Source organism: Hemicordylus capensis, chromosome 3 (assembly GCF_027244095.1).
Source record: "Hemicordylus capensis ecotype Gifberg chromosome 3, rHemCap1.1.pri, whole genome shotgun sequence".
Classification (NCBI taxonomy): Eukaryota; Metazoa; Chordata; class Lepidosauria; order Squamata; family Cordylidae; genus Hemicordylus; species Hemicordylus capensis.
The window spans coordinates 193,928,124-193,953,664 of NC_069659.1; the positions used below are offsets into that span (position 1 = coordinate 193,928,124).

A 25,541-nucleotide genomic window follows, 5' to 3' on the forward strand; every position below is an offset into this window, starting at 1 on the left:
TAATGGGACCAGAACCAGCCCATATCCCCTATTGTGGAGCACCTAGGGGCACAAAAGTGGGGTGGGTGGTAGACAACCAGGGGTGGCTACCACCCACAAAACCCCAAGGCAATCGGACACTCCTCTGATTATTGGTGAATTTTTAAAGTATTTTTGAATTCCTCATAGAGAATAATCAGGATTGCAGCAAATGTATAGCTTCACGTCGGGGAGAAAGGGGTGTCCTAGAGCGGAGTGTGGTGGGTGGTAGTTCCTAGGGTGGGCAAGGAAGCTATCAGAATTATTTGAAAGGAATTGGGCAAAGGGCTGATTTTTAAGTGATTTTTGAAGTTTATGTGTCTTTAAGGTTAGCAGATGAGAGTGGATTCATGGTTTGTCATTGAAAATCTTATATGCTACCAAAGAATCTACACTCAGAACACCATCATCGCCATCATCAATAAACAAACAAACATTATTTGTTAGCAACCCGTAGAGGTGGTTGGCACCCTCACTCTGGGCCACCCCTGCTGAAACCTCCATTCTTCCCTATGGAGAAAAACCTTAAAGCCACTTGCGGGTTGCTGGGGTAGCCCAGAGTGAGTGGTGGTCTAGTGTAAAGAGGGTGCCAACCAGCCCCATGGGTTGCTAACCCATGGGGTACTGGGTTTTGTTGTTTCTGAAGTGTTCTGAGTGTAGCAACTCATGGGGCTGGTTGGCACCCTCTTTGCACTAGACCACCACTCACTCTGGGCCACCCCAGCAACCCGCAAGTGGCTTTAAGGTTTTTCTCCATAGGGAAGAATGGAGGTTTCAGCAGCCCCATAACTGCACTTGGGGGGTGCTGGGGTGGCCCAGAGTGAGGGTGCCAATCACCTCTATGGGTTGCTAACCCATGGGGTACTGGTTTTTGTTGTTTCTGAAGTGTTCTGAGTGTAGATTCTTTGGTAGCATATAAGATTTTCAATGACAAACCATGAATCCACTCTCATCTGCTAACCTTAAAGACACATAAACTTCAAAAATCACTTAAAAATCAGCCCTTTGCCCAATTCCTTTCAAATAATTCTGATAGCTTCCTGGCCCCCTTTGGGAAATACCACCCACCAGACTATGCTCTAGGCCACCCCTTTGCCCCCGATGTGAAGCTATACATTTGCTGACACCTCCATGCTTCTTTATGGAGAAAAACCTTAAAGACGCATAAACTTCAAAAATCACTTAAAAATCAGCCCTTTGCGCAATTCCTTTCAAATAATTCTGATAGCTTCCTTGCCCACCCTAGGAACTACCACCCACCACACTCCACTCTAGGACACCCCTTTCTCCCCGACGTGAAGCTATACATTTGCTGCAATCCTGATTATTCTCTATGAGGAATTCAAAAATACTTTAAAAATTCACCAATAATCAGAGGAGTGTCCGATTGCCTTGGGGTTTTGTGGGTAGTAGGCACCCTTGGGTTTCTACAACCCAACCCGCTTTTGTGCCCCTAGGTGCTCCACAATAGGGGATATGGGCTGGTTCTGGTCCCATTATACCCTATGAGAAAAATAATTAAAAATATTTCAAATATTCATAAAAAATCGCAGGAGTGTCCGATTGCTTCAGGGTTTGGGTGGTTGTTGGCACCCATGGGTGCTCCACAATAACGAATAATGGGCTGTTTTGAGTCCCATTATATCCTATGAGAAAAAATAAAAATATTTTTCAAAAATTCATAAAAAATTGTACAAGTGTCCGATTGCTTTGGTGTTTGGTTGGCAGGTACCCCTGGGTGCCACTACCACCCTACCAAATTTTGGATGTCCAAACTGGTTCAAACCAGTTCAAACCGGTTCGAATAGAACCACCCCCCTGGTTCAGTTCGAATTCGAACCTGCAGCTCGAACCTGATGGCTGGTTCGGTTCGAATTCTAGCCTTCGAACCACCCTGGTTCGATTTTGAACCGGTTCGAATTCAAACCGGTTCGCACATCCCAATTTGGCACTTTAATTATCAGGCCTTTTCCAAGGCCCAAAAAATCAACTAAAGAAAAATTAAAAATATTGTCGAAGTATTTGTGCTCTCCCGAGTAGTGTGGCCTTCTGTCATTGACATGTTGTAATTTTATTGATGCCCAAGGTGTCAAGATAGTGTTCAAGTTCTTTTGGTACTTCACCAAGGGCACCCACAACTATCGGCACCACTATTGTTTTCTTTTTCCAGAGCCGCTCAATTTCAATCTGAAGGTCCTTGGATATGGTTATTTTCTCCAATTGTTTTTCATCGCCTCGTCTATCCCTTGGGATCACTATATCAATTATCAGAGCCTGGTTCTTCTCGATGACTATCAGATCAGGCGTATTGTGTCCTAAATGCCTATCAGTTTGTATTCGAAAATCCCAAAGGACTTTTGCCTCTTCATTTTTGGTGACCTTCTCAATCGGATGATTCCACCAATTCTTGCTTGCTAGCAATTTGTAATTCTTGCAAATGTTCCAGTGGATCATTGCAACAACTTTATTGTGATTTTCCTTATAATCAGTCTGCGCAATTTTCTTGCAACATACAAGGTGCTCAACCGTCTCATCCGCTTCCTTGCATAACCGACACTTACTGTCTTTCTGGGTCTTATCAATCTTTGCTTTTATAACATTTGTTTGTAGTGATTGTTCCTGGGCTGCAAAAATGAGACCTTACATTTCTTTCTTCAGTGTCCCCTTCTTTAACTGCTGCCATGTTTTACTATTGTTGACTTCCAATTGTATGTCATTAAAGAACTGACCGTGCAATGGTTTGTTGTGCCATTTTTCTCATTGATTCCTCATCTGCTGCTTTTTGTATTCATCCTTTGATCCCTTTATTTTCAACACTCCTGTCTTACTCACTTCCTGGAGCATTTCTTCTTGGCTTTCATTGATGTATTCCGCCAATGCTTGCTTTTCTTCTTCAACAGACTGTCTGACTTGCAACATTCCATGTCCACCTTAATTTCTTGGCAGATACAGCCTATCAACATCACTTCTTGGGTGCAGGGCATGATTAACGGTGATTATTCTCCTGGTTTTCCTATCCAGTGCAACCAGTTCAGCTTGTGTCCCATCAACAATACCTGCTGTATATCGGATTACAGGAATTGACCATATGTTGATTGCTTTGGTAGTGTTACCACCATTAAGTTTGGACTTCAATGTCTTTACTTGCCTGATATATTCCTTACTAACTTTGGTCTTTACTTCAGCATGCTTGATCTTGTCAATTTGGAGAATGCCCAAATAATTATAACTTTCCTCAGGTGACAGACTCTTTATGTTGTTTCCGTTTGGCATCTCAGTTCCTTCACTAGTTGCCATTTTTCCTCGATTTATTGACAGTATAGCACATTTGTCTAGTCCAAACTGCATTGCGATATCACGGCTATAAATTCTAACCGTATTGAGTAATGACTCAATATCTTTATAATTAAAACATGCCCAGGAGATGCGTCCCAGTACCCAGCGGATTGGCTGGGTGGCGGGAGCTCTCGTGCGGCAGGAGGCCGTTGAGCTGCTGCCAGTGGAAATGGCGGCGGCGGCAGCGAGCAGGCCACGGCTACAGCCACAGCTGCAGTGAGGCGGCCACAGCAGCACACCCGCCTGGGTCAGGAGGCAGCAGGGCTGCCAGGAAGTGGAGGTGGTGGCCGGAGGGGATGGAGAAACCAGCAGGAGGCAGGAGAAACCGCGGGGAAGACAGAGTCAGGGAGAAGGGGCTGAAGAGGGGGGGAAAGTTGAACTAGGGGCACAGACGCTATGTGCCCGGTCAGCTAGTTATTATTATTTCTTGTTTACACAGTCAGACAGGTGTTATTGACTGGTTTGTTTTATCCAGACATCGAGTCCTTCCCAAGGACCTGAGATGGCTGAATTTTATTATCAATATTGTTGTTGTTATTATAATAGATATCATCGCAAAATATAGGCTGTTCCCAGTAAAGTTGTTTTTTGTAATTGGCTGGCGGTGATTTCTGTGGCCCCTATGGTGTTGAGGTGCTCTTCAAGGTCTTTTGGAACTGCACCTAGGGCGTCAATTACTACTGGGATTATTTTGGTCTTCTTCTGCCATAGCCTTTCAATTGCAATTTGTAGATCTTTGTATTTGGTGATTTTTTCTATTTCTTTTTCTTCTATTCTGCTATCCCCTGGTATTGCTATGTCAATTATTTTGACTTGTTTTTCTTTCTTCTCGACTACAGTTATATCTGGTGTATTGTGTGGCAGATGTTTGTCTGTTTGTAGTCGGAAGTCCCATAATATTTTTACATCTTCATTTTCTACCACTTTTTCAATTTTATGGTCCCGCCAATCTTTGGCTAAAGGTAGCTTGTATTTTTTGCAGATGTTCCAGTGTATCATCCCTGCTACCTTGCCATGCCTTTGTTTGTAGTCAGTCTGTGTGATCTTTTTACAACACCTGATTAGGTGGTCCACTGTTTCATCTGCTTCTTTACAAAGGCAGCACTTGTTGTTTGTTGTTGAGTTTTTGACTTTTGCTCTTATTGCATTTGTTCTTAGTGCCTGTTCTTGTGCAACCAGTATTAAACCCTCTGTTTATTTCTTCAAGTTGCCATTCTTAAGCCACTGCCAGGTCTTGGTGTTATTTGATTTTCTGGTTATATTGTGCAAATATTGACCATCCAGGGGCTTATTTTTCCATTTTTCTGCTCGGTTCTTGACTTGTTCTTTCTTGTAGGCCTGCTTTGTTTCATTGGTGTTGAATAGTTTCTTCTTATTGACCATTTTAAGTGCATCTTCTTCATTGTCCTTTATATTTTCTCCTCCTCTACTGTTTGATGGACTTGCAGCATTCCTCTTCCACCTGAGCTGCGAGGGAGGTATAACTTATCTACATCACTGCGGGGCTGTAGAGCATGATTCGTGTTCATGATTTTCCTGGTCTTACGATCTAGCACCTCTAGCTCTGCCTAGGTCCAGTCTATTATCCCTGCAGTGTATCTGATAATAGGTATAGCCCAGGTGTTTATGGCTTGCATGGTGTTCCCGCCATTGAGTTTGGACTTTAGAATTTTTCTAATTCTCCTGTTGTATTCACTTCCAATTTTTCTTTTCACTTCAGTGTATGCGATGTTATCAGCTGGAGAATGCCCAAGTATTTGTAATGTTCTTTCTCTTTCACGTTCTTGATGTTGCTTCCATTGGCCAGTTATGTTCCTTCTGTTCTTGTTATTTTTCCTCTGTTCATTATTAATGCAGCACACTTGTCTAGTCCAAACTCCATTGCTATATCGCTACAGAATATATGGGCAGTGTTTAGCAGTGATTCAATTTCTGATTGGGACTTTACATACAACTTCAAATTGTCCATGTAGAGCAGATGGTTTATTTTACTTGATGTTTTAGATATTTGGTATCCAAGGTCTGTTTTGTTTAGTATTTGTGAAAGTGGAGTCATGGTGATTACAAACAGAAGAGATAGTGAGTCCCCTTGGAAAATACCTCTTCTAATGCTAACCTGTCCAAGTGTCTCGTCATTGATTGTTAACCGTGTACTCCACATGCCTATTGCTTTTTAAATAAATATCTGAATGTTTTTGCTGACAACAGTTGTTGTACTCCACATGCTCATTGCTTTAAAAAATAAATAAATATCTGAATGCTTTTTAAAAACAAATATCTGAATGTTTTTGCTGATACCAGTCGTTTCTAAACATTTTAGTATCCATGTATGAAGCAATGAGTCAAAGGCCTTCTTGTAGTCAATCCATGCAAGACTTAGATTTGTTTTTCTTCTCTTGCAATTTTCTGAAATCATTTTGTCAATCAGCATCTGGTCTTTTGTACCTCTGGTGTTTGGGCAATTTCCTTTCTGTTCAGCTGGAAGCTGCTTATTAGTTAATAAGTGTTGCATCACTTCATCTGCTATTATTCCAGTTAATAATTTGAACATGGTTGAGAGGCAGGTTATCGGTCTATAATTACTTGGAACTGCACCTTTTGCTGGGTCTTTCATGATGAGATGAGTTTTCCCAGTTTTTAGCCATTGTTCAATATCACCTCCTTGCAAAATGTGATTGAACTGTTTTGATAGTTTTTTTATGAAGGCTTGTTAGGCTTGTTAGGCTTCTTGTTGTTGTTGTTGTTGTTATATTTGTGTCCTTTATAGATATATATTACAACCTAGGATTATGTTAGCCCCCCCCCCTCCCCAGTCTTTTGTATTTTTCTGTATTGATCTTTTGGATCAGGGATAAATTAAAAAGGCCTTTGATTTAAAAATAAAAAAGGGGCAGGGAAATGCAGATGTAGACAGAGGCATTGTTAAGGCTGTTTAGTGGTGTTAGACTTGGACAGAGGAAACCCAAGAGTTTTCCAACTGAGTCCCAATACACTTTTTAGAAATCATTGAATCTCCCATGGTGTGAAACCTTTCGTTTCTCTGTCCCCCGTGCTCAGAAATGACATGAGGCAGGAAGAAAGAGAGCCTGTGGGACCCAGTCTGAAGGAGGAGCTGCTCCTCTCCATTTGGTGACAATGGCAATTCAAGAGTGCCACACACATAGAGTTAGCTGAAAATGAATCCATTTGCACTCATGATCCCAAGCAGCAGCTTGGAAAAATCAAGAGAGAGGTTTGAAAACATAATGATACCGGATCCCTGTGTCGTGCAGGAGCATAGCAGGCAGCAATGGAAGGACACATCAGCATGAAACCCCGGTTCTGGCGGCATCCGAGATTTGACATAATGCTTTGCCGGTCAAACCTCAGGTCCTGGCGGCGAATCTCTGTGCAAACCCAAGGCTCAAGGTGGAGTTAGGTGAGGCAAATCCATGCTCGCTTTCAGCCGGAAACCACAGGATCATAGATTTGTACTGGAGTACCAACCTCTGCCCTGTTTAACTCCAGTTTTGCATTACATCTGAATTTGGCCAAAGAAAGCTAGATGTGAGCAAGGAAGAAGACTAGATGGTATGTTTAGAAGAACTGGGTGGTGGTGGCAAGAAGTGGGGGCAATGCCCCTCTTGCCCTTAAAGACCAGCCTCCCATGGTCTATTGTGCGGCCACATTTGGAGTTCTCTGTACAGTTGCCAAAGAGGGCAGCACAGATGATCAGGGGCCTGGGGCACCTTCCCAAGGAGGCAAGGCTACAGCATCTGGGGCTCTTTAGTTTGGAAAAGAGTCAAGTACAGGGAGACATGAGAAAATTAAGCATGGTGTGGAGAATGTGGATATGTAGAAGGTCTTCTCCCTCACTCACAACACTAGAACCAGGGGGTCATCCCCTGAAACTGAAGGTCAGGAAATGTATGACCACCAGAAAGGAAGGACCTTTCGACACAGTGCATCATTAATCGATGGAAATCTCCACCACAGGATGTGGTGGTGGCCACCAGCTTGGATGGCTTGAAGTGGGGCTTAGGCAAATTGATGGAGGACAAGTCCATCAGTGGCTACTGATCCTGACAGCTATAGGCCGCCTCCTCCTCCAATAGCCTCCTCCTCCAGATCCCGGTTGCAGAGGAGCAACTGAATCCCAGTTGCAGAGGATGAAGGGGCTAGCCTCCATCTTCTGGTTGTGTGGCTCCCCTGGGCAGCTGATGGGCCACTGTGTGAAAGGGGTGCTGGACTGAATGGGCCTTGGGTCTGATCCAGCAGGGCTGTTCTTCTCTTCTTAGCAAAAAGAAAAAGAAAAAAGTCTCCAAGGGTTTCTATAGAAAAGCCAACGAAATGGTTGCCTGTCCACAAAGGCCTCCCAAAAGGATTTCCATGGGAGAGACCAGCAGCCATCTCCAGAGTGATGCTGTGATTGGGCTGGAGAGGGACTGGAAGAATCACCCTTCAGAAGGTGCCTCTTCTTTGCTCAGTTACGAGGGGGGTTGGTCCCAGATGCCCTGCCTGTTCCTCATCGGACAGAACAACATGAGCATCCTGAACAGAGGGACGACCTTTCTATGTCCTTGCACCCCCAAATGCAAATGTTTGATGCCCTTGTGAAACGCCCAGGGAGGGAGGTTTGGAGCGGTGTACAAACGTTAAATGGAAGTTCTTGCCCTTGGGAGTTTGTTTTATGGCAAAGACAGCTGATGATCAATATGCTAATTGAACAAAGAGGCACCTTTCAAAGTGGTGATTCTCTTATATTTATCTGGGAGTTATTCACATGTGGCTTCATGCTACACAGTAAATGTTGAGTGAAGCCACTTTTTACACTCACAGCATTGAGGGAAGCAGCCCCTCCCCTCTGCTCTTGGTTTCCTTTTGGTGCAAGTTCACATGGCATGTGTCCACATTTTCCTTCTAGCCAATGGAAGGGGTTATGGAAGGGAGATTTCTAAATCCTATATCTGCATTCCTAAAGAGGGTTTCCATCTTATTATGCTAATGATTCTACGTCAGTGCCTCTTCCTATTTGCTCTGGTGTTTTCAGAAAAAGTCGCTTAAAACCAGCATTTTAAAAACCCAGAAATACATTGAGATAAGCTAGAATTCAGAAGACAGAGCCCGATCTGTGTGTGTGGTGGGTCCAAGGATCTCGAAGGGACTTCGAGGTAAGTTTGGCTGGTGTGTGAATATACACTCTCTCTCCCGGAGGAGATTCGGGGTAACAGCCCTGTCTGTAAAGCCTCCAGAGGGAGAGCAATTGGCCCTATCCAACCCCAGCACAGCACCCCTCCAGTAGCTGTTATTGGTGTTTACCTTATATTTCTTATTTAGATTGTGAGCCCTTTGGGGACAGGGAACCGTCTTATTTATTTATTCTTTATTTTTCTATATAAACTGCTTTGGAAACTTTGTTGAAAAGTGGTATATAAATATTCATCGTCGTCATAGTAGTAAGTGTATTAAGCAACCTGGGACCCTCCAGATGTTGCTGAACTACAACTCCCATCAGCCCATTCCACAACCAACTGCACATCTAGAGCAGGGCTGCTGAACTTCGGCCTTCCAGCTGTGTTTTGGACTACAACTCCCATAATCCCCAGCCACAGTGGGCAATAGCCAGGGATTAAGGGAGTTGGAGGCCAACATCTGCAGGGGTGGGGCAAAACTGAGCAGTCCTAATCTCGAGGAAGCAGAAGCAGCAACCAGTTAATCCAGTTCTAATCAGTCCTCTGTTCCAGGTTCTGGGCACTAGAAACTAGCAGAGGTAGGAGCAAACCTATCCTCTTTGAATTATGTCTTTCTGGGGTCTGTACACACTGCACTGCCATCCTCTGAGTGGAGAAGAGGTTAACGGAGAAAGCATCTGCCCTGAGGTGAGGCATATAAGCTTGGAGTTCTCTTGGAACACGATCTTGAAACCAGCCTACTTTGCAGGGCTTTTGTGAGTATGACATGGGGAGAGGATCCAGGCAGGCTGCCCCAGGTGTATCATGGACCGGATATAAATTAGAAGTGCAACGTCTTTGGTGTTGGATGCTGCTCTTCTGTCCACTCTGTTGAAGTAGACAGAGGCTGGTGAAGGATCAAATCACCCTTCCTTCCTTCCTTCCTTCCTTCCTTCCTTCCTTCCCTCCTTCCCTCCTTCCCTCCTTCCCTTACTTACTGGATTCAACTCTGGCCTAGAAAATGATTTTTAATGTACAGTGGAAAGGCAGAATATAAATGTGCAGTAAGGCTTAGTGAGGGGCATGGAGTTTTTGCTCCCTCGTGGTCAAAGCCAGCATGGAGATTTCTCACATGGAATAACTGCAGATCCTTGAGACAGCATTGCAGGAACCTTGATTCTCATCAGGTGTTGGGTGACTTTTCAAGGAAAAGGAGATTCAGCATAGAGAGCAGTTTGTTTGTCAGATTTTGTGTTAGAAACTTATATTTCTGTGTGTGTGTGCTTTGCGTATTCCTGATACTGTTCTATTATTGTTTACCTGCAACGTAATTAAAATAAGATACACTAGCCTACACTCAATCCACCTAGGGCATTGCAAAAGACCCTGTAAACCTTTAAGCATGCCTAAATGCAACCTGAAACTGCAGCCTAAGACAACCTGTTTTTGTAACCTACGAAGTATTTTTGAGTGTATTTAAAACCTAAAAGCCTCAGATGGAAGCAGTCTTTAGTAATTGAATAAAACTGGGGGTTTTTTGTTCTTTTCTTTTCACAAGCCTCTCAGAGTTGGTTTTTAGCTCAAGAAAAAGGGAGGGCAGAAAGGGGATTTATCTGGTGCAAAAATGTCAAGCACTCAGCAGCTATCAGTTTTTTCATCCCATGGAATGAAACACATGGAAGGTTTTTGGTTGGGGTTTTTTGTATTTGCCCAATACCCAGTTACAGAAGGACCTTGGATTAAAACACCCAATCCACTGGTCTGGTTCTCTGCAAACTTTAGGATGCTTGGTGGCAGTATTTTAAATCTACCTGAAATATAGAAAGGTTTTATGAGAAGCCCACCCAGGCAGCTCAGCAGGGATGACTTTCCCTCACGTGAGCTAGCTCTGAGACAAAGGCTTTAATTCATTACAGTTTATTACCCTGCTCTCAGTAAATAACTTCTTGGTCATGTAGCCCCGTGAGCTCAGGATAGGTATATATGTTCAGTGTATAAAAGGAGACAAAGAATAAAGTATAAAACAAATAAGAACAAGCTTATCATTTGCTTAAGATGAAAATAAGGAACTCTGCAAAGCAGGGCACATAGACTTCATTACAATGTTGCTAAATCAATCAGCTGTTAAACACCACACAGAGCATTTTGACCTTCTTTCTGGTGACATTTGTATGTCGAATAACTTAAGACAGGGGTTTTCTACTGTATTTCTGAATCTTGGTGTAACAACACAGACCTCTTCCAGGAGTTTAACCAGGAGTTTTGCCTCTGGGCATCTTTCTTTCTCAGGATTCCCCCCCCCCAAAAGCCCAGAGTACTGTTCCAATGCTCCACTGGCTTCTTAGTCTCTGAACATCAATTCACCAAGAATTTACACAGAATATGAACAGTTTCTCTTGTTTAGTCACCCACACAGAAACTCTGGCTCTGAGCTCCATTCTCCTGTCTTACTTTGTCCTCCATTCCTAATCAATGGTTACCAACTCTCTCTAGTTTGGGGAAGCCTGCTCTAACAGATGTTATTGACTACAACTCCCATAATTCCCATGCAAAATCCATGGCAGCTGGGGATTCTGGGAGTTGTAGTCAACAACATCTGGGAATCTCTAACAGTGTTAGAGGGAACACTGTTCCCAGTCATTTTCAAGCCCTTTATTCTTTTCTTCCCCATGTCATTTCTCTTAACCTCTTTCCCTCTTCTCCACAGTACTTCCTCTTATCCAGTTGTTCAGCAGGCATGGAGTAGCGAGAGGGTGTCCCCATGCATCTTTGCTTCTCATGGTGTTCTCTAAGTTACAGGAGATGGTTCATAGCTGCAGTAAGCATCACTGGAAAGCCTGTGACTTTTCTATTTATGAATGCAGTTTTGAAACAGGCAGGCAAGCTGCTCTTGTAACTTCAGAATGCATTTATTTTCCACTCTTGTAGCTGGCCTCTGTTTTACCTTATATAGATTTATATAGATTTATTTCCTTTTACATGTATAGCCTGTGCTTCCTCCAAGAGACCCAGAGTGGCGCACATGGTTAATTTATACCCCCAAAAGCCCTCTCCAGTTCTGCTGAGAGATAAGTGACTGTCTCAGAGTCACCCAGTGAGTTTCATGGCTGAAGGGGGATTTGAACTCAGATCTCCTCAGTCTTAGTCCAACACTCTAACCCCTACATCACACTGGCTCTTGGCTCTACACCACATTTGATAGAAGTTTTCCAAAAGAAGTATGATAAGTTGTTGGAAAGGATTCCAGGGTCTTCCTAGGACCTTTCAGCATAGCATTTACACTTCTTAAACTTAAATTATTATTTAGCTACTTCTGGAAATATAGTGTCTGTCCTCACTGTATCTCCCCTGCTCCATTTCATGTAAAAATTAATGCTTCCTGTACAGGGTTGTTTTAAATATTACTGCAATGATATGCTTAAATGCTTTGAGATTCTATGATGCTGTATATATTGTTAGGAACTGAAAATAATTTTCCTCTCTTGGGTAGATGTATATGGGTGAGGGGTGAGAGCGCAGGCATCTTGTGGAAATTGGTGGGGAGAGAGAACTTAAAACAGTGCTATTGTAGTGCTATTAGGATGCCATCCACTTCAGTTTCTAACAATCTTGCAGAAACTGGACTACATAGGAACACATATATCCAAACTATTTTATTAGTATAGAATTGTGCTTCTTAATAGTTACAAGTGATACTTCATTTGAAATATTTATAAGTAAGAGAAAACAGAGGTCACATATCAAAAGTTAACAGAAAAAAATAATTATTAAATGAAACCCAAAAAGTATGGTGAAACCCACCCATTCTGCTCAAAAAACAGTAAATGGCCCTGAGCAATTTCGGAAGGGCGGTATAAAAATCGAATAAATAAATAAATAATAAACCTGGCGCCCCCCCACATAAATTCCCCTGCCCTCTCAGTGCCCCCAGTCCGGCCCTGTGGGGTTGTATCCTACTGCCAGCAGCACATCATGGGTTACAAGGGGTGTTATCCACATTTTGAATGGCTGCCATATGGTAACAAATTTAACTGGCAAAAAACAAAACAAAAACCACCCGGTTCAGGGACCCTTCTCCTATGCGCTGTAAATTTTGTTTGTGTCGGCCTGGAAGCGCAAAACTGAATAGAGGGGAGTACAAAGAGACATGATGGTCTTATCAGTTTTCTTCCCTTTGGAAAGTAGCTAAACCCGACGTCAAGCAGAGCAAGGAGCTCTCGTTTCAAGACCAGCGAGTTGTGACTCTAGTCTTTTTCCACCTCTGTGGTAAAGAGTTGCCTGACCGGGCACACGGGAAAGGGAGGACCGGCAGGAGGCAGTCGGCAGGGATGGAGCCACCGGGAGCAAGAGGGAACCCGGCGCTCCCAGCTCGGCCACGGGTGCTGATCGTGGGCGCTGGCGTGGCGGGGCTGGGCGCGGCGCAGCGGTTGCTCCGCGGCTCCCGGTGCTTCGCCGACCTGTGCCTCCTGGAGGCCTCGGGGCGAGTTGGCGGCCGTATCCGTTCCGGAAGACTCGGTAAGGCGAGCCCGCCGCGGGGGGAAGCGCGACCTTCGGCTCCAACGCCAGGCGCTCCCGTCCCGAGCAGCGGCGGAGAGCCCCTCCTTCACCTCCCAGCTCCACCGCCGCGGCCTGCTGCTGCGTTGCCCCGGTTATCGCCCCGGAGTCCTTTTTGTCCCCGCCAGCTCGGAAGTGGCGTTGGTGGGTGGGATTCGATCCACTGCCGTTTTCCTCCTTCTTCTCCTCACCTTAGTAGTGGAGCACAAGCCTTGCATCTCTAAGGTCCCCCCTCGGTACAACCCCTAGCATCAGCAGTTGTTTAAAATAAAACCGTGCCCATACCCAAAACAAAACCTAAGGAGCTGTGTTGGAAAATAGAGCCTCCTCCTGCCGCCTTTTAGAGGCTTCTCTGTTCTCTCTCACAAAGGCATCAGAGGAGGCCATCCCACCTCAGGAAAGTGATTTGGAGGAGTATGTCTGCCGTGTTCCTCACGGATTTCCTCCTCAGTCAGACAGCAGAACTTGACGCCTTTGTGCTGTGCACCATCCCTCTAGTTTCAGGGAACTCCCTCTTCTCTGGTCTCTTTTCTTCCCCGCTCCCATGTGCTCTCCTGGAAATAAAATAAAATAAAATTCCACCTCGTTTCCCCAGCAGTGTTGACAAGGGAGGGAAGCAGCCTGCTGCAACCCACCCAGCCAAACTGAATGTGGATCTGCTGCTCCCCTGCAGAGAAAGAAAGTGCATTATCAGAGCCTGCCCCTTCACAATAGCCTTGGGGCTTGGGCAACAACAGCAGTAAAGCAGAGAAAACTCTCTCCAACCATCCAGTACCTGCCCAAATACCACATGTATTGAGTAACCCTGAATGAATGAGAGTGCAAAAGGTCTTGCACTGAAGCTCTTGATTATCATACAGATACAAGAACTCTTCCATGTAAGCCAACACCGGTGATTTGCCAATCTAAGGTGCAGCCCCCGCCCCCTTACTCTTTGTTTATCTTTTGGTGGCCAAAATAAGCAGGCCCAAGAAGTTATTCTGTTGGGGCTTTATACTGTAGTGCTATTGGGAAGCAGCTCTCTCCTTTCTCCTAGGAAATAAGGTGGTTGAGATAGGTGCACACTGGATCCATGGGCCCTCCCCGAAGAATCCTGTCTTCCAGCTTGCATCCGAGTATGGACTACTGGATGAAGATGCTATGGCTGAGGAGAACCAGCAGGTGGAAGTGGGGGGCCATCCTATACTGCCATCAGTCTGTTACTCCAGCCGGGGCCAATTGCTGAGTTCAGACATAGTGGACTCCGTGGGGGCCCTCTTTTCTACTCTCTTGGAAAATGCACACAAGTTCCAGCATGTGGCTGAAGTGCCTGTACCCAGTGTGGGCGAGTACTTGAAAAAGGCAATTATTCAAGAGATGAAGGAATGGCCAGACGATGAGGAGACAAAGCAACTGAAGCTGGCTATCCTCAATATGCACTTCAAGCTGGAGTGCTGTGTGAGTGGGACCCATAGCATGGACCTGGTGGCACTGGAGCCCTTTGCAGAGTATACCATGCTTCCTGGTCTGGACTGCACATTTCCCAAGTGAGTGGTTGCTGCAACATTTTTAAAAAGAGCTTGCTCACCCCAGGAGGCTTCTCTGGTCTCTTTGAGGGCTGGTTTGCCCAGACGTGTCTCCTCCAGTGACTTAGCTTTGGCAGGGGAGGGAGGGGTCTGAGCTAAGTGAAGTATTATCTGCATATGGAAATATCTATATTAGCCATGTGTATTCACCAGTATTTTCAACTGTATCGTGTCTTCTGCTTGTCCCGTCTGTATGTTGTTTATGGTAGAGGCAGACTGAAATCCCCACTCAGCCATGAAGTTTAGGTCAGTCACTGTCTCCCAGCCTAATCTACCTACAGGGCTGATGTGAAGATAACATATTGGAGATGAACCTTATATACTTTCCTGACACCTTAGAGGAAGGAGGGGATAAAATGTATTAATTTCTCCTGTATGGATTTTCATCTCCCTCATTGCTTCTGGTCCTTCTATTATGAGCATCCTTTTCCTTCGGGTCTGGAAGGCAGTTTGAATCATATGAGCTGTTTACTCATATTAGCCCTCTTACTGCTAATATTTTTGGAGTGGGGAGTACGTATGAATCCGTTCTGAAGTACTTCCCAGATGAGGCTACCTAACATTCTCTCTCTTTCACTTTTTAGTGGCTATGAAGGCCTCACAAACTGTATGATGGCATCTTTGCCCAAAGGGGCTGTGCTGTTTAATAAGCCAGTGAAGACAGTTCATTGGGGTGGCTCCTATTTGGAAGAGACTCCCACAGGCCGGTACTTTCCAGTGCAAGTGGAATGCGAAAATGGCGAGAAGTTCTTTGCTGATCATGTCATCATCACAGTCCCTCTAGGTGAAAACTCTCTGGCTTTCTCCTTTCCTCCCTCCTGCTTCTCTGGTTTTGTTGGCTGATTTGTCAATCATTTATTTCTGTATAACACAATAGAGCTGCCCCTCCCTTTGCCTTTGATCCCTGGGCATAGTGCCAGCATTGAAGTAGTTGGCTAGGGTTGAGTAAAAACCAAGGTGCAGCCTCATTGGAGCCAGCTCCAGTTATCAGAGCTGGGAAGACAGGACAGTCTGAGAGACTTTGCAGCAGGGAGTCTCTCAAACATGGAGCTAGTGTTTCTTCAACTTTTCAAATATGAGACACCTTTCTAAGATTTCTTTTCTTTCCAGAACTCCCCCAACCCTTTGCCCATAATCTGTTTTACAGATTAGAGAGGCTTCTGTGCAGCATCCTTCAGCTGCATGCAAGGATCTTTCACTATTAGAGATTATTATCTTGGCATGAGTGCTACTTCTTCTTAGGAACATAGGAAGCTGCCGTATACTGAGTCAGACCATTGGTCTATCTAGCTCAGTAGTGTCTATCTACACAGACTGGCAGCGACTTCTCCAAGGTTGCAGGCAGGAATCTCTCTCAGCCCTATCTTGGAGAAGCCAGAGAAGGAACCTTCTGCTCACCCCTCACTCCTTCCCACCTTGCTCTTATTTATTTTTATTAATTATTATGTATATTCTGCTCTTCAACCAAAAATGTTCTCAAAGTGGTTTACATATAAAAAGGAATACTACTACTACTGATAATAATGAGATGGTTCCCTGTTCCCAGAGGGCTCACGGTCTAAAAAGAAACACAAGGAAGACACCAGCAACAACCACTAGTTTGTGGAGTGCTCAGGTCTCAGAGCCAGAAGTCACAGGAACCCCTCCCCACCACCACTACTTATGAAATCACCCCTTCAGCGTCTTGTGAGCCCTCCTTCCATGGGTCTTGATTCAGAGTTTAGGAACTGAGGGCCAGAATATTCTCTAGTAGATACATGAAGTGTCTATAAAGCCTGCTCTGGGATATTCCTCCAAATTTTGATCTTGTCCAAATGTGTGTTCTGTTGTGTCTTCCTTAACCCTAGGTTTCCTCAAAGAACAAGAGACCTTTTTTTCCCCTCCACTTCCATCTCAGAAGACGGCAGCAATACAGCAGCTGGGGTTTGGGACAAACAATAAAATCTACTTGGAATTTGAGCAACCATTCTGGGAGCCGGACTGTCAAATTCTTGAGGTTGTGTGGGAGGATGAATCGCCTCTGGCTGAGCCACCTGTTGACTTGCAAGCTACCTGGTTCCAAAAGATTCCTGGCTTCATTGTTCTTCACCCACCAGAGAGGTATTACTATAATTTACATTTTTATCCCACTCTAACTCCAAAGAGCTCATTGCAACACTCATGGTTCTCTTCCTCCCCTCTCTTTTATTCCCACAACAATCCTCTAACTCCACGTTTTCTGATTTATTTATTTATAGCAATAGCAATAGCACTTACATTTATATACCGCTCTATAGCCGGAGCTCTCTAAGCAGTTTACAATGATTTTAGCATATTGCCCCCAACATTCTGGGTACTCATTTTACCGACCTCGGAAGGATGGAAGGCTGAGTCAACCTTGAGCCCCTGGTCAGGATCGAACTTGTAACCTTCTGGTTACAGGGCGGCAGTTTTACCACTGTGCCACCAGGGGCTCATGGATTTATCTATCTATTTCTGTTTCTATACCACCCTTCCAAAAATGGCTCAGGTTGGTTTACACAGAGAAATAATAAATAAATCAGATAAGATGGCTCCCTGTCCCCAAAGGGCTCACAATCTAAAAAGAAACAAGATAGACAACAGCAACAGTCACTGGAGGTACTGTGCTAGGGGTGGATAGGGCCAGTTACTCTCCCCCTGCTAAATAAAGAGAATCACTATGTTAAAAGGTGCCTCTTTGCTAAGTTAGCAGGGGTTGAAAAAATAATTATTGAAAAAATAATGGCCCAATTTGTCTTGATTCTTCCTGGATGAGTGAACCATCTGCCCAGAGGCTTCCATCCAGATGTCCTCAAGCAATTCAGAAAGAAATGTTGTTCTTTATCATGGAACTAAGCTTTTCAGTTGGCCCAATGACCTTTGTTCTCAGGATTTGCAAGAGTCATGTCCTGAAGCAAATGGACTTCACCTGGGTTGTTAGGTTACTGAAGGTTGTTAGGGTACTAGCCACTCCCTATTTCTGCTTAAGGAAGCCCAAAAGCTTCCTAGATGGACCGAGGGAAATCTGGTGTCAGTGTAAGCAGAATGATTACAAGGGGCTCTCAATACCAGACTGTCTGGCTCAGTGCTCTAGTACATCAGGTGGTGGTGTCCCTGAACTGATGAAAATAGCCACCAAGTTATAGGGATGTGTGAGCCGGAACAAGGTTGAGCCAGCTCACACTCGAACTGGCCCGGCTTGAGGACTTGCCCTCAAGCCGGATTGGGCCCAGTTTGGCTCGAGGTCAAGCCAAACCTGCTGAGCTGGTCTGGGGCCAGTCCCCCCCCCCTCCAAATGGAGGACATCGCCATTGTGAGCTTTCTGTGTGCCCTCCTGTGAGGCTATTAGCAGTTTTGATAGGGTGGTTTTGATTCAGATCATGGGGCAAGGAAAATAGTTAACGCACATGAGCATACCGCTTCCCTGATCAAATTAGCCATGGGAGATCCAGTTTTTCACATCAAGTCTAGTTTGGCCCTCACACTTGTTCATATATGTTGGCACATACAAAGATATCCTTTATTCAAGGGCAGACTTAGCATTTCTAATGTAACCGACCTTCAGCTTCTTGTTGTGCTGTTGCCTCCTAAACTAAGTTCTTGCTCTGGGAAAGTATGCACACCTACACCTCCCTTTGGGGATTAAACCACCCTTTATCTCTCCTGGAGAAATAAAGCAGATGGAACTCCTAAATTAATCTAATTTCATCTTTAAAAAGATGATCCTGTTTTCTTCTGCATAATAGATATTTTTAAAGGAGTTTTTGCAGGGATGCTGGACTAAATAGGCCTTGGGCTGATCCAGCAGGCACTTCTTATGAGTCACTTTGTAAGAGTGACCACAGTGGAACTGATATTGCCATATACATAGGCTTGAATCTGCCCCCCCAAAAAAATTAATCCTTTTAAAAGAGAGTGGCTGACATCCAGACTGTTAATCAAAAGTATTACTCAGGAATTTATTCTAAAGGACTACTTAATTTCAATAGAACTTCCATCAAGTAACTTAGTCAGGATGTTAGCCAGTGTTAATAAGGACATTAGAAACCTTATCTGATTATGTTTAAAGATGAACAGGTGTGGCTGAATGTGCCATTTTCAAACCTATTCACATTAATCTCTTAAGGCTTTTAATAAGGATTACATATATACGGGATAGGTTTTACTGGCCATATTCACAAGAAATACAACTATTCTGTTTAATGACAGTTGAGTTGACTCACGACAGTCACATGCTGGGAACTAATGTGGGATGAATAACACCACATGAAGCTCCATTTGGCTGGCAATTGCTGAAAGGTAGAATACTAAGTCTGATGGGCCACTGCTTTGACCCTGCGCAGTGAGTCCTGATGGATTCAAGGCTGCCTTGCTCTGCAAACAAAGCCTTTCTCGTATTATTCTTTCTTCACACAGGTATGGGTACATCCTCTGTGGCTTCATTGCTGGGAAAGAATCTGAATTCATGGAAACCCTCACAGATGCTGAGGTTCTCTCAGCTTTAACACAAGCATTTCGTAGAGTGACAGGTAGGTGCCTCTTCCAAGCTGATCTGCAAGTGCTGGCTGATGCATACAAGGTTTTGTGACATGTTCTACTAAAAAATAGCCTAACTTTTCCAAAATGTCTGTAATTCTGCTAATATGTATGGAAAGGTTTACCAAAGCTGTTTAGTCTCTTACTCCACCCCCCTCCACCTTCTTTGAAAGCCAAGAGGTACAGTGATATTGTCTGCTTTAGAGAATGTGGGCACCATAAGAGAAGGTATGAGTTTGAAGTGACGAAAGAAATTGTTCACCACAGCAAAAAAAATATTTATTCCGGTTTCCTATGCTAGATGGTCCTCTTTTACAGAGACAGTGGGGCTATTCTCACGATTAACAAAAATCGGGCTAGGAGAGCCTAGCCCAATTTTTGTTAATCGTAAGAACTACTGGGCTCGCAAACGAGCCCGGTGGTTCTTGAGTGGCTAACCTTCTCAAGTAGCCCGCCCCTTAGCCCGGGTTTGCTGAGCGAGCGCTCCGCAAACCCGGGCTATCTGCTTGCGAGTAGATCCCCAACCAGGAGGCGAAAAGCCGGCTCCAGGGGTCTCCCTAGTATACCCTGCGCACTTGCGCAGGGCATACTGGGGCTTCCGGGGGCTGCGCAGTCCCCCCAGCCCCCGCCAGCTCCGTCACAGAGCTGGCAACCGTGTGGGCAGCCGATCTGTCCGCCCAGGGCTCCCTGCACGATCGTCTGCAGGGAGAGCGGGCTTACTCCGCTCTCCCCACAGTTTTGCAAAAAGCGGGTCTCACAGATCGTGAGACCCGCCTCATAGTGTTTCTGCATTGGTACTCCATGAAACAAGGCTTAGTCTGGGTTTTTTAGAATTATGTGGCCCAATGGTAAAGTACAATTCCCTGATTTATGGCAAGAATCTCTACATAAGGATTCTCAATTAAACCTCACTCTAAACACCTGTGGAAGCAGAGATAGCCAGTTATTACAGGATTGGGGTCCTTTAGTAGCACAGAAGTATAAGAATTTAGTGCTGTATATCCCACCATGTCACAGTCTCCTAAAGAAAATGTCAGAAGAGCTTTGCATGCTATAACTGTCCCAAAGTGGTAAAGTATGTTAATGGTTTAAAACTGGAACTAGCAGGCAAAATGGTCACCTGCTCTGTATGTGCTTGGATCAGGAAATCCAAAACTTGGTCCTCCAAAGAATATTCTGAGATCCAAATGGCACAGCGAACCCTACACCAAAGGCTCCTACAGTTACGTGAGTGTTGACAGCAGCGGAGATGACATTGATGCACTTGCTCAGCCCCTTCCCGAGGAGGCATCTAATTCCAAGGTAACTGTTCTGGGCTCCTGGCTGCACTGGAGTTTCTCAAGTTCACAGGTTACAACAAGGACTCTGCAGTCAGTTGACTAACATCCACATAATTTATTGAATAGGGAGTAGTAATCCTACTAAAAGAACTACTAAATTTCAATAGGATTTCCTCTAAATTTAGTCAGCATGTTAGCCAGTGTCAATTAAGCATTTGATTGGTTTCCCCAGATCACATATCAGCTTTCCTTACCTTGCCTCCACACGTCCGTGGTTTAAGATGGACTTGGCCTAACTTGTCTTCATGTAACCAGGGCTATAATAATCCTTTTTTCTTCTTCCCCTTATTGCAGCCACCACAGGTTCTTTTTGCAGGAGAAGCCACACATCGCACATTCTATTCTACCACTCATGGGGCATTGTTGTCTGGCTGGAGAGAAGCAAATCGTCTCATCTGCCTCTATGATATATTTGAATCCTCAAACTACACCCCTAAGTTGTGACTTGGTAGCTGGGATGACAGCAGCTCAGTTTTGTGGTGATTTCTCTCCCAAGTTGTCAGATGTTGTTGGTATAATCTCTGCTGCATACTTCTTAATCAGTCTGGTTAAACTGCTGCGAAGTATCTCTTGTTAATCACTGGTAGCTCTGATGCCAAAGGAATTAATGCTTTTTAACTCTTCCAATATGTGCAAGTGGTAGTGTTAGTATAAATAATAAATATCTGGTTAAATGTGTTTTGGTCCTGGATCTAGGGTATAACTTCCTACCCTGTAGGACTCCATACACCCTGATAGAACTGAGCTGAATCTTTAAAAAAAAAATCTCACTTGGAGGCAGCGGATAAATTAAACATAATTTCAATCATAACTTAGCTAAAATTGAGTTTTGTTCTGGCATATATGCACAGAATATTGCTGCTATCTATTTTATAGCTCCTGACAGACTCATACCCTGGGTGTCCTCTGAGTTTCAGTATACTGGAAGCAGGGGACCAAGTTGTTTTACGTAAGCTAGAAACTCCTTTCTGTATTCCCTGGCAAATGAAACAGTATTCTGCCAAATGGTACTCAAGTCCTATGCACGTGAAAGGAATTTTCCTCTATATTAACTGGTGTGAAGAAAAACAGGATTTTGTTTTGGTCTTTTCAAAGCAGACTTCCTTCTCAAATGTACTCAAGCAGAAGTGATTTTACTAGTGACATGCCACCATATAAACTCGCACAGCACAAAATTTACTATGCAGAGTTAGAGTCCTCTCTTTTCCTTGTCATTTGTTTGATTAACCAGAATATTGACAGTTGTCATGAACAAAGGTCCATACATTTTGGCCAACACTGGTTAACCAGACGTTAATTGGGTTTGCCACCAAACCCTCCCTGGTCACATTTGGAGATGGTCAGAAGCAGCAAGAATCTCCTTGCTCCTGGGGGTCTCTAAAACTTTCTTCAAAGCAGAAGACTCTTCCCTCCCTTGAGTTCTCTACACGTTTTAGAGAAGGAGCAGGAGTCAATCTCTGCCATAAGGCATGACATGAGAGATCCCTCTTCCCTCCTAGTTAATCTGCAACATGTCTCAATTTGTGCTGGGCATTCAGGGACAGGCAGCTGCCAGAAGGTTTTGTGGTAGCAAGCATGAATTGTCCTCTGCTAAGCAGGATCTGCCCTGGTTTGCATTTGAATGGGAGACTACATGTGAGCACTGTGAGATATTCCCCTTAGGGGATGGAGCCACTCTGGAAAGAGCATTCAGGTGCCTGTATGCAGAAGGTTCCAAGTTCTCTTCCTGGCATCTCCAGATGGGGCTGAGAGAGACTCCTGCCTGTAACTTTGGAGATGCCACTGCCAGTCTGGGCAGACAATACTGAACTAGATGGACCAATGGTTTGACTCGGTAGAAGGCAGCTTCCTATACAAAGATTTATGCCCTTGGTGTAAGTGCCTCTAGTGTTCATCCCTCTCTACTGTCCACTCATCCTAAGGAAGGAAATTGCAGGTGTAGTTTACAAATCTCTTAACAGAAAATATTTTTTAAACTATGTAGCTGAACTTTTACACATAGCTTTTTACACTAAGTGTATAATTTGCAATATTAAAGATCTCTCTTTTAATAATGTCTAGTTCTGGAAGTATGATTTCAAGTTCTGCCCCCTACTGTCCACCTATAAAACCAAATTACACTGTACTACATAGCTTATTTATCCTAATGTAGCATTAGATTAGTGCTACATTCCTCCTGCATTGGCTGGTTTGTTAACTCCTCTTAAGGCTGTGAATTTCAGTAGTAACAGAAAGAGCTTCCCATTTAATAACTGAACATAGATTGAATTTTTAAAAACCAGGCAAAATTCAAGCTGTATGACTGTAACTTCTGAATATAACATTTGTGAGAAGGTGAATTAAACTATCAGCAGAGAGGGGCAGTTACAACAGAACCAAGTTCAGAAATCTACACACATGTTTGTGGCAGACTTGCCTAATGCATAACACAGGAAGCCTTTCTGATTCAAGATCAAGTCTCCACAAGGTGCTCCTGTTACAGAGAACCATACTTAAAGAACAGAACTGAAGCCAAGTTCTAGAGCAATAGTCCTGCTCCAATGGTGCAATTAACATCAAAGTTTAACTGCCTTCTGAAACGTCTGCTCAAGTTGTGAGTAAAAAAGCTCAGGCCCTCTTTTCTAGGATCTGTGACAGGGCAACTGGGAACCATGTATGCTGGGCTCCTTGGGGAAAGGGTGGAAAATAAAATAAATAGGCATGAGATCAGAAGAAAGTGACAGACCAAGCACAAAATTATTTTTCCCCAGACTTACATTGAGAAAGTCACAGCTAGACAGCCAGCAAAGCTATCTTATGCTTCTCATGGTGGGCACATGATGAGATTGAGCTGGGACATGACAAATGACCTGTCAGGTGCCTGGAGCAGGCAGGCAGAGAGAAAAGCTAGTACCAATTGGTGCATGAGATGAGGTAGCGCACGTCATCGAGCAGATCCAGGAGCCAAGTTTGGCTCTGACCATGGGACCCCGACTCTGGTTCTCTGGGCGGCAGCGCTGGACTGTGAGTGGCATCTTTTTCAATAGGTTCTTCGGGGCTCTGTGCAGCTACTTCCTCCTCAGCCTTCCCTGAAGACATTGCTCATCCCTGGGAGGAAATAGGAAGATCACTAGAGTTGCACCCAGCATGCTTATAAACTGGGAGCTACTATTTACCATTTTTTATAGATACAGAAGTGGTTGTGTTCTAAGTATTGAAATCTCTATGATGTGTACAATTTGCAATGGAAAATTAGAGCAGAGAACTGGTTCATGTTTTATCCCAGGAAGATCAGAAATGACCTGGGTTGGGATTGTACTTCCTGGAAGTGATGGTGGAAGAGCTGAGAGATTACTACCATTCCCCATGTAATATGAGGACAGTGTGAAATAAATTGCATTGCTTCTTATGTGGCTCTGACTTGTACCAACCACCAAGTCAGATTTTTTGCCTGACTTAATACAAGTCAGTGTGACTTTCCCTGTCAGAATATCCAGTATTGGACATTCTGATGGAATAGCTTGCCAAAGCTCAAGGCAGGCAGAAGTCTTCCTTACCTTAGCATTACTTCCTTAGCCTTACTACTTGATGTGTTTTTAACTGGAGATGCCAGGGATTGAGCAGAGAAGCTGCTACCCAGCTTCCAGTTTGATTTGAAATGTTCATACAACACTTTGGTAGGAGCAAAAGTGCATGCAGGGCACAAGATTTCTATATGCAGTGGAATGCTAGATTCAGTAAGACAGAGAGAGGCCAGGAGGGGATTAGAGGGAGCAATATGACATTTGCTGAAATCTGGATGTATTTTGTCAAATTTTTAGCTAAGAAGCCAAATCAGATACTGATGAATTGACTACAGGGATTATAGTGGCAATGCTTAAAATGCTGTAGTGGAACAACTCTGAAGCTTAAGCCACAAATTGAAAGGCTAGCTGTAGCAAAAGCACTGGGAGGAGGTGATGGTGGGGTGGGAGGATTAAACCTTTTCCTAGGGGTTGTTCCTGAAATCCAAGTCACCCATCAAGCTGCTTTCTCAAGCCATAGGGTGACTGACAGGAAGTGTGAAATTTGGGGAAGGGTTATCTTACACAGAAAAGTGACCTGCAGGGTAAGGTTTAATCAGTCAATCATCTTTATTATGGTCCTAGACCAGCATAAAACAACACAAAAGGGTATAAGGCATAGTAATATAAAAGGTAAAGTGTGCTGGGGAATCAGTGTCAACTCCTGGCGGCCACAGAGCCCTGTGGTTGTCTTTGGTAGAATACAGGAGGGGTTTACCATTGCCATCTCCCACGCAGCTTGAGATGATGCCTTTCAGCATGTTCCTATATCTCTGCTGCCCCATATAGTTGCTTCCCATATCAGTGGGGATTCGAACCGGCAACCTCTGGCTTGCTCGTCAAGTCATTTCCCCACTGTGCCATTAGGTGGCATAACATAAAAGCAATAGCAATCTATAAAACTGAAACAAATATTGCACTGTAGAGTTATAAAATCTCCGAAAGCTGCATTTTCTCATTTTTATGTTATCTTAGTATAACCCATTTTGGGGAGATGCATTTTTAGAAAAGCAGCCTAGAAATGTTTCAGATAAGATATCGGACTACATTACAGGGTTGTTATAAGCCACTCTCTACCCCGCCACTAACCTCCAAATATTACAGAGCAGGCCTCTTGTAAGCTTCCCTCTCTACGACAACTCTCTCAATTGCAACAAGGCTATGGCTCTTCCCCAACATTTGCCAGGTCCTGGGAGAACTGGGCTTTCCTAATAGACCAATACGCTCGGCAGATCCTTTCATAACAAAGAACAGTCAACTAACCGGAATCAAATTCGTTCAAGGTCCTTCCGCCCCCGCCAGGTTTGGACTCACTGAGTCCGCCCCTCCCCCTTACCTTAGACTGCCATAGACTACGCCGTGCTCTCGCTCTCGCTCTCTCTCTGCCTGCACATGCGCTCTGGCTCACCCTACTCGAAGACTCTGGGAGGCGGGCTCCAAGAGGTGGGTTGTTCCTTGGGAGCTTTGCAAGGACCCGCTCCCCGACGATCGCGCCACTCC

At 44.4% G+C, this 25,541-nt stretch overlaps 1 protein-coding gene and 1 long non-coding RNA gene across 4 annotated transcripts; one reads left to right on the forward strand and one right to left on the reverse strand.

Moving 5' to 3' along the window:
• Positions 1-12,142: 12,142 nt before the first annotated feature.
• Positions 12,143-25,539, reverse strand: LOC128348976 (uncharacterized). 3 transcript variants are annotated; one of them, XR_008318461.1, is made up of 3 exons: positions 25,378-25,536; positions 23,256-23,586; positions 12,143-13,612 (listed from the first exon to the last, which is right to left on the reverse strand). It is a non-coding gene; the product is annotated as an uncharacterized LOC128348976 (long non-coding RNA). The 3 variants fall into 3 exon arrangements; XR_008318462.1 differs by lacking the exon at positions 12,143-13,612 and adding an exon at positions 22,725-23,165; XR_008318460.1 differs by lacking the exon at positions 12,143-13,612 and having other exon boundaries at positions 23,217-23,586; positions 25,378-25,539.
• PAOX (polyamine oxidase) lies at positions 12,833-21,177 on the forward strand. Its single transcript, XM_053304780.1, has 7 exons — positions 12,833-13,019; positions 14,095-14,584; positions 15,208-15,407; positions 16,471-16,723; positions 19,040-19,152; positions 20,304-20,461; positions 20,794-21,177. Exons 1-7 carry the CDS (start codon positions 12,833-12,835, stop codon positions 20,941-20,943), a joined length of 1,551 nt encoding a protein of 516 aa, XP_053160755.1. The 3' UTR covers positions 20,944-21,177.
• Positions 25,540-25,541: the final 2 nt, after the last annotated feature.

Coding starts and splice junctions, on each gene's coding strand:
- PAOX (XM_053304780.1), top strand. CDS start 12,833: ATGGAGCCACCGGGAGCAAGAGGGAACCCGGCGCTCCCAGCTCGGCCA. Junction 15,408..16,470: donor CATCATCACAGTCCCTCTAG/GTGAAAACTCTC, acceptor CCTTAACCCTAG/GTTTCCTCAAAGAACAAGAG. Junction 19,153..20,303: donor AGCATTTCGTAGAGTGACAG/GTAGGTGCCTCT, acceptor TGCTTGGATCAG/GAAATCCAAAACTTGGTCCT.